Consider the following 14,902-nt stretch of genomic DNA (forward strand, 5'->3'; position numbering starts at 1 on the left):
CATTAAACATGCAAAATTCTTGATGAGTATTTAGTACCTCATTCTTTGCACGAATTTGAGCTCTCGTCAAAACTCCATCTTGTGGACTCCCAATGACTTGTTCTTTCGGATGATTTCTTGTCCATAGCTCTAATGGTGGATATGCTGGATCAAAGTCCAAAGGTGCATCTTCGTACATCTCTTCATTTTCGGATCCTGCAATAGAAATATTATCATTTAGGTCATGAAATTCATCATTTTGATCAAAATTTATGGTTTCAGTATTATCATGCTCCCCCTCGACATAAATGTCATTCTGATGGTCCCCCTCGACAACATCATTCAAACTGCTCTTCTCCCCCTCGAAAGGATGCTCCCCCCCAACAGTTGAAGGTATATGCAAGTGCTCCCCCTCCACTTGAGCATCTAGCATACTTTCGACATTAGCAGTCGTATCTGAGATGATTGTCGAATCATCAGAATGTTTCAAAGATTCGGGAGTTTGATTATCAGCAGCATTTACTTCAACATCAGCAGCCCTGTCTGGAACACCAAAAATTAAATCATAATCGAAATCTGAGGAATTATAACTTTCAAACTCATCATTTGATTCATTAAGAACTGGTTTTTGTTCGAAATGTTTTTCAACTTGTTTCACAAAGTAATCATCAAAAGTGAGATTAAATGTCTCTTCAACTTTTCTTGTTCGCTTATTAACACTCTGTATGCAACCAAATTATTTGAATATCCCAAAAATATTCTTTTATCAGCCTTAGCTTGAAATTTCGAAAGATTATCTTTGAGATTCATGATAAAACACCTACAACCAAAAACATGAAAGAATTTGACATTAGGTTTTCGGTTATTTATTATTTCATACGGAGTTATATTAAAACGACGATGAATAAAAGATCGATTCTGAGAAACATGTTGTCGAAACTGCTTCTACCCATAGATATTGAGAAAGATTCGCATATGTCAACATTTTTCTGGCTGCTTCGCAAAGAGACCTATTTCTCCTTTCAACCACACCATTTTGTTGTGGTGTATATGACGATGAGAAATTATGCGAAATTCCTTCTTCAGTTAAGAACGAATCGAGCACGTTATTTTTAAACTTCGAACCATTATCACTTTTGATTTTACGAACTTTCCTTTTCAGACTGGTCTCAATTTTCTTGATAAATTTGATCATTGTTTTAGCGACTTCAGATTTTAACTTGAGAAAATACACCCAAGTGAATCGTGAAAAATCATCAACTACAACCAAAATGTATTGTTTCTTGTTGAGAGTTTCAACAGTTGATGGTCCACAAAGGTCAATATGAAGAAGTTCCAACGGTTCAACAATTTTCGAATCTATGACAATTAGATGTCTTTTGTGATGTTGTTTCCCTTGTTCACAAGTTGCACACAAAGTATAATTATCAAACTTTAGTACAGGTAAACCTCGAACAATATCGTCAACGACCAACTTATTCAAATTTTGAAAGTTTAAATGTGATAAATGTCGATGCCATAGGCAGCTGACATCAGAGGAGGCTTTCGAAAGTAAACACACTGAGGGTTTGCCGATGATTGGTTTGATATCAAGAGTAAACATGTCACCATGTCGTTTGGATTTGAGCAAAACTTTGTTACTTTCAACATTCGAAATAATGCTTCCTGCTTCGTTAAACACCACTTGATTGCCAGTGCCCACAACAAGTTGTGAAACACTTATCAAGTTATCTTGAAGACCTTCGACATATGCAAATCTCTTTACAGTAAACTTCCCATTTGTGACTTTGCCATATCCTTTCACCTGACACTCGTGATTGTTTCCAATTTTAACTACTCCTGCATTGTCTAAACTTCGATAATCACGTAAATTCTCCTTCTTGCCAGTCATATAACGAGAGCAACCACTATCAATGTACTATTTATCATCATATTGCTCATCACATAGAACCTGCAATTAATGAAAGAATTTAGGTACCCAAGGCTGTTTGGGTCCTTGGTTATTAGCTTTGAAAACCGATTGAAATGAAGAACCTAAAACCCAATTAAAAACTTTGGATTTGAAAGTGTCAATTAAGTCGACATCATTAGGTAAAGGAGCAGAAACATAAGTTTTCGAAGGTTTAGATTTGTCACTGACATTTACCTTTTTGTTCTCAGGTTTATCTTTCAAAACTGGTTTCCATGTTTTCACAGGAATATTTGAGTCTTTGGAAGAGGAACTTCCATTTGAAGAATCATTCAAATATTTCTCATATGCTTCGTGAATTTGTTGTTGGGAATACTTACGAGATTGAAACATCTTTCCTTGTCCTTCAAGCCAATGATCGATATTACTCACATTTGACGAACCCTTTGTGTATGACACTTTCAAATTCTGCTTCGCAGAAGGATTTGGAAAATTTGGTTTTTGAGGAGTAAACCTTGCAGATTGCTTGGATTTATCATGCACAAATGGTTGATTGTCTGCAAACTTTCGAACATTTTCGAATTTTAGACCGTTCTCAAATTTTCGAACATTCGTAAATTTTTGAACATTGTCAAAAGGTCGATTTGTTCTATTTGAAGAAAATCGATTTTTATTGTTTGTTGGTTTTGAAAAGGATGAATTTGAATTTGAAAACTTTTGTTGGCTTTTTGAATGAAAATTCTTTTGTGGATTATTTGATTGAAAAGTTTTTGAATTTGAAAACTTCTCAGAATTCTTTTGTGAATCAGACGAAATTGATTGAGCGGGATTTTCCTTTTTATCCGAATGTTTTGAAAACTTTGTTTGTTCAGATTTGGACAACTTATTTTCAAACATTTTCTGGTTCGGTATTTTGGATTCCTTTTCATTTGACACAACTTGCCAAAAAAAATTCTTTCTTGCCTATCTTTTCGAAATTCCTTTTTCCTTCGAAAATTTTCAACACGATCCTTAAATTCATTTGAATTAAGTTTCACATTCTCATTTGTTTCTTTAGATTCTTGTTTCAAACATTCTTTTGTATTTTCTTGTTTTACAATCCATTTTCGTTGAGGTTTTTTTCTTTGAAAAACATACGAATTCTTTGTTAGATTATTTTCGACAGTGCTTTGATTTGAAAAGAATCCTTCGTCTGTTGTTTTTTTGTTGTCATCTTCGACCATTTTGTTTAACTCTGGTTTAATGTTTTCAACATTTCTAGTAGTGACAAACACTTGATTTGGAAATACAACATCATCTGAACACTTGAAATTTGGATACACCACTTGATTTGTTTCCAAATAATGGGCTCCTTTTTTCAGACAAAACTTTGTCAAAATTTTCAGTGTCCCCAAACACTTGATCAACAACAACTCGTGGAATGGTTGTTTCTTTTCAAACAGGTTTGTCAGGCTTAGATTTGTTCGAAACTTGTTATTCATCCTCATCATCACTACTGTCTGTTTGACTATCTCTGACACTCACATTGTCGAAATCAAAAACTTTTGAAGTTGAGGGTTTGTCAGTGCCAATCTTAACCAACGAATCATTACATTTTTCTTTTCCTTTAGACTTAGATGTGACATTAATGACAGACAACTGTGAACAATCGACACTTTCCTCTTCCTCAATTTCACTGATTTCGCTAAAACTATCAGAATTATCATCGACATCAACAAAATTGGATTGAGAGTCAAGTTTCGAATTCTCAATTCTTTTCAAAATTTTGATTTGTTCATTTTTTGTTAAGGTATCATTCACAATCTCAACAAGTTCATCATCATTCAAATATTCATCTATCTTAACAATACCATAAGCAAATCGATTATCAGGCACTTTATCGAATTCTGCTATGGTTTTCTCACAATCATAAGACAAGCTATCAATTTACTCTCTTTCGAAAGCTAGAAAAGGTAATAACTTCCTATGTTGTTCTTTGCTAATGTCAGAAGAATGATGCAAAGCAGTCAATTTAGCATATAATCGTTTTGCAGAGTTACAGTAAATGTTTCTTTGACCTAACAACATTTTAACATCACTGCTTAACGAATCCCTATCACACATGATATTTGTGATTTGTAATTCCAGATACTCTACTCTGTTGCGTTTCGAATCTAACAATTTTTGTGTCTCTTGCAATTGGATGTTTAGTTTCTTAGCTTCATTACTAGCAGACACCACAATTGTATCAAAGTAAGCAACAGTATCATCAAATGCAATTATTTCAGAATCATAAGCTTGTAAAGGAATGTTAAAAGACTGAAGAATAGCACGTACCTTTGTTGTTATTGGTGATTTGTCTCCTGTCTTGGTCATGAAACAACGACCAATCACCTTTTCGTCCTCATCCTCCTCAAACTGTGCGAACATAGCACCATCTGTTGGATTACGCATCTCTTCATCATCAGACCCCGAAGACCAGATCTGATATGTGCCTTCCTCCTCACCTTCGCCATGAGCAACCAAAGATAACCCCTTCGTCTTTGCACTTACTTCTTCCAATATTTCCACATAATAGGCTTCTTCCTTGATCCTATTCTTTTTCTCCTCTTTCTTACAAAGCATGGAATCATTTGCCAAAATGATGTGCTCCGTTACACTAATGACAGTAAATGCCCGAATCTCCCTTCAATATCTTCTCGCTTTTGACTTCAGTTGCCTTCACATCATTCTTTTCAATTTTATTCTTCTCCTCTCCCACAAACTTGTTCACAAAACTTCCTTTCACATCACTCTGCTTCATCTTAGGATTGAAAGGTTTTTTGAAAAACTTTTTAACTCGGTTTTTCGAGTAAAAAGCAACCGCTTCATCATCAGAGTTCATTAGAAAACCTTCTTCACCAGAACCATCTTTTTCAACAGCTTCTTTCTCAGATAATTTCGAAACAAGAGCTAACGGACCTCCCAAACTCAGTTTTGACTCTTCAGCCATCTCATTCACTTCACTTTTGTGTGTTTGCAACTAATTATGATTCCATAACGATTGCATCGATAGATCAGTTCATTAAGACGATCATAGTAAACTTCAACCATTTCACTCTCATTTTGTCTGAATGCTTTCAGCTCCACAAGACACTGCTTAACAGGGTTTATCTTCGTTTTCTTGCTTCCCTGATACTTTTCCTTAAGAGTATTCGAGATATCTTTCGCAGTTTTACAACCACGGATGTAATTGTGAACAACAGGTGGCAAGGCACCTCTCAGTTCTCTCAAACAACGCTTTTCGTTGTTCTTCAGCCTGGTGGATTAATCATTGACTGCAGATGCTGATCCAGATGATCCAATTTGTTGAACATTTGGTGGAGGTTGAACGATTCCAGTAATGCAGCTCCAGAGTTCCTCGTCCAAACCATTCAAGTAATCCTCCATTCGATCAGCCCACTGATTATAGTATTCCGGGATCAACATAGGAATCTTCGTAGAGATTTTTCAGAAAAATTTCCCATTAGCGTACGAATGAGATTTTTGAAGAAACTTGAAATTGAATGACTGAATCATGTTCATGTTGAAATTTTCCATTAACGTACGGATGAGATTTTTCAGAAAAATTTGAAGAAACTTGAAATTGAATGACTGAATCGATCAGAAACTCAAAAACGATTACTCGATTACACAATTCAAACACATAATCAAACCAAAACTATAGATCAGTAATGATTTTCAGAATCGAACAGTGCGGAAACTTTTGAGACAAATTCGTGACTCAAAAACTAGTGATTCAATTGAAAATCAGATCATTGCAGTATGATTCCTGCTCTGATACCAATTGTAGATGAATTAGTCGAGTAAGTGAATCAAAATCAGAGTAAAGATGAACACGAGAAGTAAATAAAGTCTGGTTTAAGCTCTCATTACTTCCAATGAACACGAGTACAAAACGTAAGCAGAAATGGGAAAACTCTCCTTACAACTCAATGTTTAGCTCCTATTTATAGGAGGCTGAAAGTACAAAAAATACTAAGGCTAAACTTCTAAGCTTTGTAAAAACATATGCCTTAGTAAATACATAACAAACATACGAAAATGACTATTACACCGATTTCGACATTTCGACATATTATAAGATATTTCGACTCTATAACTATAAAGGGTGATTTTTGAAAATTAAATTACAATACATATGAGGCTCTAGGCTCTCATATTTTTTCACCATCCTCTTGATTCAAGAGTCTTTCTCTTCTTATCTTTGAGCATTTCGGTCCCTCGTGATCGAATTCTCTTTCTATAGTTTTAGTATAGTAAGGTGAACGCTGAACCGTTACAAGAATCTTTTCTGAAGAAAGGGCGACGAAGTTTTCACCACGGGGTTCTAAGTTTTCGCAAGAATCCATGTAAGTTGAGCTACACTTATTACGATTTAAGTGTAACTTATGTTTAAATTCATTATCGTTATTATGAACCTATAAACAAGATTTATCAGTTATTCCAAGTCCTTCTACTGATGGATCTACTTATAGGGATGATATAAGAAGGCAAGATTTAGTGAGGTGTTTAAAGTGAGCTTTCCAAATAGTATACTATGTATGCCAAACGGACCCTACCTCCGATATAATCTTACCTTGTTGTCCCTTATCAACTATAGATCAGTAATCTTTAAAGTAATGATGAATCTAGACTAATAATTACTCACAATAAATATTAGACTAAGACATAGTGATAATGATACTAGGTTACGTCAAAGGAAAACACAGTTACTAGAAGCGAAACGCTATCCGAATTTTGAGTCATCACTTTAACAAGTGGGTGCATAGTTATTTTCATCTTACATATATATGAAGTATTTAAGATAAATTCCGTTCTATATGTCTTTTATATGTGTTCCTGATATATATGCTAGATGAAAGATTTGTACATGTTTTACTTGAATTGAACTGTATATGTATTTTTTATTCCTATAAATATGTTAGGTAAAAATGGGTAGATGAAAGATGATATAGATTATGAGAGATGAAAGATGAAATTGATGATGAGACGCTTTGACTTTAAATATGATACAATCGTCTAGCGGAATATAGATGATGACCACAGATTATTCTAGACAGTCTAGTGGAACGCTGGCAGGCTCGCAACCTATAGGTGTTTTTGAACTAAGTGTTCACCACGTGTACTCCATCCCCCCATGGTTTCCTTACAGACATATATTGCTAATGAAACCCCTAAGAATTATTGTCTATCTCGAAGATAATCCTTAAGATAGGTCCCTTGAATTAGATGCTTTAAGGATAGAAAGTGAGGATAACGGGAATGAGTAACCGGGTTGAATGATTTGATGAAAATAAAGAATTTAACTATTGTGGGTTGAAAACCGTATGTGCTCACCAGGCTCTCAAGCTTGACCCACTTAGTTTCTTGTATTATAGGTAGTGACACAAGAGCACATGTGTGAGGAATAGATAAGAGATTTATGGATTATAGGCTAGTAAAATAATAGATGTTCGTAAGGCCTGTACTATTTCCGTTTATGCTTATGTATTGTATTAACGATGATATCCCAACGTTTTTAATATAATTAAAATAAATTTCTTAAGAAATGATTTGTTAATATCTTTATCATATTTTAGGAACAAATCCCGCAATATTATTCTATAAAAGGATACACTGATTTTTAAATAAGGATAAATAAATCGGTCTTTTCTAGCCATGAAATTTAGGGATGTCACAGTTGGTATCAGAGCCAGGTTTAATCGAATTAGGAATTCGTAGGATTTATAGACTTAAACTTAGAATGGTAAGCGGTGATTGTGAGATGAGTGTCTGCTATATTTAGGAAGTATGCCTGAATAGACACAAGCACTAGCTTATTTTAGGAAAGATGCCTAAATTGCTTTTATGTACTAAATGATTAATGCTATAGTTATCAGATGCCTTATATGCTTTTGGATGATTATATACGTGGTCTATTGACGACCGGATTTGGAAATTTTATGTGTTTACATTTCTAAATGTTTAATCACTATATTAGAATTGGCATGTAACTTTTTGGAGTGATAAGGAGATTTATACGTCTATCGTAAATAAAGCTTTTCATATCTTAATTCTTGTCACTATACATTGAACATCTGTTTTTGTGAATAGATCGACATCGTGAGAACTCCAAGCGGATTGGGAAATGGTAATCAGTAGCGTGAGGCACGAGTGATTGAGCCTGCACCAGAGGTATCAACTGCACTCGAGCCAATCACAATGACAGGAGTCCAAGCAATGATTCGGGCTCTGATGGCCGCACAAAGGGAGGAGATGAGACAAATGTTGCATAATAATATGGATGAAACTACTATAACTGTTGTGCATCTTGAGTTGAACGAAGGAAAGTCTGAGGAGGGGAACTACAGCGCGGTTGTTAGCCAAGTTGAGCCAAGAGTGGTTAGAAGGAACCAACCAAATGAAGGAGATGATAGACATAGACGCAAGTACATCCAAGCCACCAAGTCTTTTTGGAAGACCAACACCGATGGAAGTCATGTATTTGATCTCCAAGATGGAGATGATGTTTGAAAGTTACGACTGCAGCAACAAGCAGAAGACCGTTTTCGCTGTTAGATAGTTGAAGACGGGGGTATTAAGCTAGTGGAAGTTACTGGCTGATACCATGCCCAAAGGATAATCTACTAAGATCTCTTGGGAAGACTTTTTGGTGCAACTGAAAATGCAATACTGCTCTGAGCAGGATCTTCTGGAGATCAACAACGAGGTCCAGAGTCTAAAGAAGGGAAGGATGAGCGTCAGGGAGTATGCCGCAAGTTTCATAGAGAAATGAAGCTTGTTCCTTACTTGGTTCCAACTGAACTCTCCAAGGTCAACAAAATTGTTAATGGATTACCATCGGACTTTGGTCTAATGGTCAAACAAGCAACAACTTTGAAGTTCGTCATCTGGGCAGCCAAGAACATGGAGACCCAATTAAGGGAAAATGGTCTGGAGAGAGCTGAGGTAGGAGAGGAAACGACGTTTGAGGGATATTCAAGGCCCGATAAAAAGAGCATATTTTCAAAGTCCGGTCCCAACAAAAAAAGGTCTTGCGATATCAATAGGGAAAAGTGGTACGAGAAGTGCAGGAAGAAACACTTTGGGAAATATGGCGAGGATTTGACTTGTTTCAAGTGTGGGAGAACTGGTCATCACGCCAATAAATGTACATCCAACAAGGTGTGTTACGGATGTAATGAAGAAGGGAATATTGGTAGGTGTCAACGTTACCCTGTATGGTCACGTTAAACTTAACGGAAGGCCTTGACGAAGCGTTACTATGCTGGTACCTTGACTAAGGCCCGGTCTTGGTCCGCGCGATCCTGTACCAGGCTGACAGCTCACTTCCCATCACAAGGAAAGAACATTCCACTTGATCTCCTCATTCACCCACAGCCAATCAGAGGATGACGAATAAATCTGGTGATGCCTAGAACTGACGTCACCCGTCAGTTAGTTAGCGTGGACAAGTCTCCAAATAAGAGGAGGCCACGTCTCACGGTTATAGTGTGAGGGCCCCACGATCCGTTACTAACAGGTATAAAAGGATTTTTTCCGTCTCAAGGAAGGGATCCATTCTCTCTCTCACAGAATCTACCCCAAAAACTCTTTCTAGAGAAAAATGAACTTGATCGTCGGAGCGACGTCCCAGGAGAGCACTCGGTAGTCCTCTAAGGGTTCTTCTGTGATTGTGTTCTCAGGAAATCTTCCGAGTCAGTATGTTATCAAGCATCCAAACCCCCAGAGAGCATGTCACAACATTTGGCGCCATCCGGATGTATCCTCAGAGTGATACAGCCAATTGACGACACTGGTTCCTCAAAAAACGGAGATCTAAGCCCAACAACACCTATGCCTGCAGTAGCAGATCTGTTTCGAATACCGGTGGCGATAACCAATGTACACCACCACGAATATAGAACGCAGACTCCAATCCAGGGGCTCATCGAGCAGATCTCACCGATTACGGGGCAAGTACTCCAGAGCAGTTTCCGGAAACCGTCATCGAATGGTTCATTGCCTCAGACGGCGATATCGCATCCTGATCTGTTGTAGAAACCTCCACATTAAGGCATGGAGGTACTTACTATCTCTAATCCTCGTAAGAGAAACACGACTCATCAAGAAGGGGACGAAATAGAGGTACTCTCGAGAAATATACTCAATATCAGTTTTTCGAGCAACGAACCCAGACCATTGAACTGGGATCTGAGAGATCCGCTCCTCATATATGGACTTATTCGTAACACAAAAATCCATCGAATATATATATATATATATATATATATATATATATATATATATATATATATATATATATATATATATATATATATATATATATATATATATATAGACAACGGTAGTTGCTGTGATATACTCTATGAGCATTGCTTTAGACAACTACCGGATGCGTGGAAGGAGGGGCTATATCCCCCAACTGGTGGGTTGCTGATAGGATTCACCGGACACAGTTTGTGGCCATTGGGCATAATTCAACTTCCCTTAACGATGGTCAGTAATGACGAGAGGGGTCGAATCATAAGAACAATTGAATTCAATGTGATCCGATATCCCGTAGAACACAACATCCTTCTCAGACGATCGACAATCTCCTCACGACACCTCGTACCATAAACGATGCATGGCATAGTTAAATTTAACACACGCCAGGGATCAGCGACGACCCTCTCCACAAACACCAAGGCACAACAGTGTCACCAAATCATAGCCGCTCTCGAGCTTGTGTGAGCGCCAACGAATTTAAAAGAGGGATGTTCCACCGAGTGGAACCAAATAAACATGAAATATCCAGATCAGCTCATACGAATTGGTGCTCACTTGTCAGACGAAACCAGGGCACTGATGGTGGCACTCCTGAAACAATACTCCACCATCTTTTCCTGGAAACCAACCTATCTAACCGGCGTCGATCGACAAGTTGTAGAACATAGCCTTAATATTGCACCACTAAACAACCTTGTTAAACAAAAGAAAATGGGCCAGGCAGCAGACCGGAACAGAGCTATAAACGCAGAAGTGGATGACCTGGTGAATGCTGGCATACTTCGGGAGGTCATGTTCTCGACGTAGATAGCTAATCTCATCACGGTGAAGAAAGCCAATGGGTCCTGGCGAATGTGCATTAATTATTCGGATCTTAATAACGCATGCCTAAAGGATTGTTACCCTCTCCCGGAGATCGACCAGAAAGTCTAGTCAATTGAAGGTTTTCGACTCAAATGTTTCCTTGACGCGTACAAGGGTTATCACCAAGTACAGATGCAATGAGAATATGAGGCGAAAACAGCCTTCCATACAGAAAAGGCACCTTCTGCTACCAGAAAATGCCATTTGGGCTAAAAAACGCGGGCGCTACTTATCAAAGGTTGATGTACAAGGTATTCGCCGATCAAATTGGTAGGAATATCGAAGTCTACGTCGCCAATATGGTAATCAAGAGCCGCGATGAGGAAATATTACTCCAAGATGTCGAAGAAACCTTCAGAATGCTAGCTAAAGTGAAGATGAAGTTAAACCCAGCTAAGTGCACTTTTGGAGTCGAGGAAGGGCAATTCCTTGGGTATTAGGTATCCGGAGAAGGGATTCTCCCCAATCCCACTAAAATAGAGGAGTTCCTTAAATCAAAAACTCTCCACAATCTCAAAGGGGTATAGTAGATCAGCAGTAGGTTGACGGCGTTGGGAAGGTTCATTGCCAAATCTGCAGAGAAAACACTTCAGCTGTACCAGACACTCAAAAGGATGTTTAGACAAAAAACAGTTTAAATAGACAACAGAAGCAGATACTGCATTGCAAAAACTGAAATACGCCCCACAACAACTCCCAGCTCTCGCCTGCCCACTCCCAGGGGAGACACTACAGATGTACTTAGCAACGTCTGAAGAGGCCATCTCCTCTGTACTAGCAGTGGAGAGAGAGGGCAAGCAGATCCCCATTCATTTTGTTCGCAGAGCTCTGCAAGGTCCAGAAGTTTATTACTCAGCCTTGGAGAAGCTGGTCCTCGCCTTGGTTTATGTAGTCAGCCGACTACGGAGATATTTGCAGGCCCACAAGGTGGATGTCCTGACTAGTTACTCGATAAAACAAGTGCTGCTAAGGCCAAAAAAGTTAGGGCGCCTGGCTAAATGGGCCATAGAGTTGGGTGAGCACAACATCCAATACCACCCTAGGACCAGCATCAAAGCCCAGGCTCTTGCAGAATTCCTGGTTGAAATCCCATATACCATCAAGGGGATACCAACGACAATCTCCACCGACCCACTCAAGCCTGAAGCCAGTAAGGAACTCTGGAAACTGTACACCGATGGCACGTTAAGTAAGGAAGGCTCAGGCGCAGGCCTAATCCTTCAGAGCGCCAAAGCAGAAAAGATCACTTACGCATTGTGATTCGACTTTCAAGTATCCAACAACGAGTCAGAGTACGAAACGCTCCTGGCAGACCTAAGGCTCGCCAATGAGGTTGGCATGAAGCAACTAGCAGTGCTCAGCGATTCACTGCTTATCATAAACCAGGTAAATAGAACGTACGAGGCTAAAGACTCAAGGATGCAGAAATACCTCGACCCAGTCCAAAGTCTAACCAGCACGTTCAAAAGCTTTTCCATAAAACAAATCTCCCGGGAAAAGAATGCAAGGGCGGGCACTTTTAGCAAGTTAGCCTCAACTTCCTATGACCATTAACAAAGAAAGTGCAAGTCGAAGTGCTCCCGAAGAGAAGTATTGATAACCAAAAGGTCAATACAGTATCGACTGCACCGGGATGGACCAAACAATATGTCTACTACTTACACCATGGCGTGCTACCAAATGACCCTGAGGAGGCATCTCCAAGGAAGAGGGGTAGACATTCCTAGAAGAAAGTCATTCGGGGGATGCGGCGGCACATGAATGCGCTCAAGCATTCAGAGTCAAAATACTTTGCCTAGGGGTATATTGGTCGGACGTGTACAACGATGTTGTAGCCCTAACCAAGAAATGCAAAGAATGTCAGGCATTCGCTCCTTTCCAAAATCAACCGGCCTCGCCGTTGAACAGCATCACCAACCCATGGCCTTTCCACCAATGGGGAATTGGCATAGTGGGACCTTTCCCACCAGCGCCAGGGGGTGTGAAATTCTTGCTAGTGGCTATTGATTATTTCACGAAGTGGATAGAAACAGAACCACTGGCCACCGTCATTGGAAAACAAATGATAAAATTCATGACCAAGAACATCTTGGCTCAGTTTGGCACACCCAGAATCCTCATAAGCGATAATGGCACACAATTTGAAGGAAGTCCCTTCAAAGTGTGGTGCGAAGACAAAAAAAATCCATCGACGGTTCACGTCAGTGGGCCAATGGGCAAACCGATGTATCAAACAAAACCATAGTCAATGGTTTGAAGAAAAGGTTACTCAGGTCGAAGTACGCCTAGGTGGATGAGCTCCCGACAGTGTTGTGGTCCTATCGTATCACAGCAAGGTCAAGCACAGGAGAAACGCCATTTAGTCTAACCTACGGGACGGAAGCAGTCCTCCCACTGGAAATAGTAGTCATCTCCCTACGAACAGAGAGTTTCGAGGAAGTAGCAACCGAAGAAGGGAGACGCCAAGAACTAGACATGCTCGACGGAAAACGTGAGGCGGAACAGTTGCGTCTAGCACTTTACGAATCAAGAACCGAGAACTATTACATCCGCCAAGTCCGGCTCAAAAAACTTCAAAGTTGGAGAATAGTTACTAAGAAAGAATTAGTCCAGCCATGCTGAACCATTGGGGAAACTCAGTGTCACTTGGGAAGGAACGTACAAAATCGTGGAAGCCCATAAGAATGGTGCTTATGTCCTAGAAATTCAGGACGGGCGTGCCATTCCAAGAACGTGGAATGCGCAGAGCCTGCGACACTTTTACTCTTAAAACGAGTGTTAAAGGTAGAATCAGTGCTAGAGAAGGCATTGTATATTAATTTCACCATATAAATGTAACCGTCATAAATTACATTATCATTTTTAGTTTTATAACACTCAAACAATAAAACTAAAAAAAGAGAAAGCAATTTAGATGCTTCTCATTTTTCAGCTTGAAAAATTAAGCAAAATAGGTTGTGTGTATTTACCGTGTGACAACAAGGACTGATAATCCAACGTCACACGAGCGAAATCGTCACAAGGAGGCAGCCAGGGGGTTTTTATCAAAAAAAAAAGGATCGTAACCTTTCCCCCAAAACATGTTGGTCAATTACATTACAGTATACGTATGAAAACATGTGACATAAGTGTAGAGGAGTCATAACCTTCCACTAATCAGAAAAAACAAAACTGGGTGAGCCTCAAGATGACGATCTTGGCTCCACCCATGGTCTTTAAGCAGCAAATTAGAACAAATTTCTCAAAGACCAGCTTCAGTAAAGCCCAAAGAGTTCACTAGGAAAAGAACTCAAGTCAGGTGTAAACAGACCCTGCATCAATACCACGTGATGGCCAATACTAACTACACATGACGCAATCAAACAAAAAGAATATGTGCGAAAATATCAAACATTCATATAAAGAAACCATTGTTACAGTTTCCAGACTCCCGGACTTTCAAATGGCCACAGAGGGCAGAAAAGAACATAAGCAAACAAAGGAAAAGAAAATATTGTTCAAGAAAATCACATCAAGAGCAAATCGCAAAAACAGGGCTACTTATCACCAGGAGCGGAGCTTGGGCCGGAGCCTTACCCATCGCTCTGAGCTTCTTAAAAGAGACTGCGGAGCCCAGCCATGTCCAGACTACCCAGGCGAAAGTGGTTAGCAAAGTCTGTCTCAGTGAAAGCCACTAGGGCATCTTCCATCTCTTGAGTCCTGGCAGCCACGTTCTCCTTGGACTTTGGTTCAGACTCCCCGGTGGTTACCAGCACCCCATATAATCCTTTTACCATGTTCTACGCCTACGGAAACACAAGCCTTCTTCACATGTACCAAGCCTTGGAGAAATTGAGGGCTCTCGATCAACCGGTCCAC

General features: G+C 39.2%; 1 protein-coding gene across 1 annotated transcript in view; it reads right to left on the reverse strand.

Moving 5' to 3' along the window:
* Window positions 1-343: 343 nt before the first annotated feature.
* Window positions 344-14,902, reverse strand: part of LOC145159637 (cysteine-rich receptor-like protein kinase 2) — a 71,320-nt gene continuing 56,761 nt past the window's right edge. Inside the window, exon 8 of the mRNA XM_079078657.1 lies at window positions 344-522. Coding sequence (XP_078934783.1) covers window positions 499-522 — 24 coding nt within the window. The 3' untranslated portion in view covers window positions 344-498. The remainder of the gene's footprint in view (window positions 523-14,902) is intronic.

The sequence above is a fragment of the Lactuca virosa genome, chromosome 2, assembly GCF_052849685.1.
Source record: "Lactuca virosa cultivar CGN04683 chromosome 2, Lactuca_virosa_CGN04683_v6, whole genome shotgun sequence".
Taxonomy (NCBI): domain Eukaryota; kingdom Viridiplantae; phylum Streptophyta; class Magnoliopsida; order Asterales; family Asteraceae; genus Lactuca; species Lactuca virosa.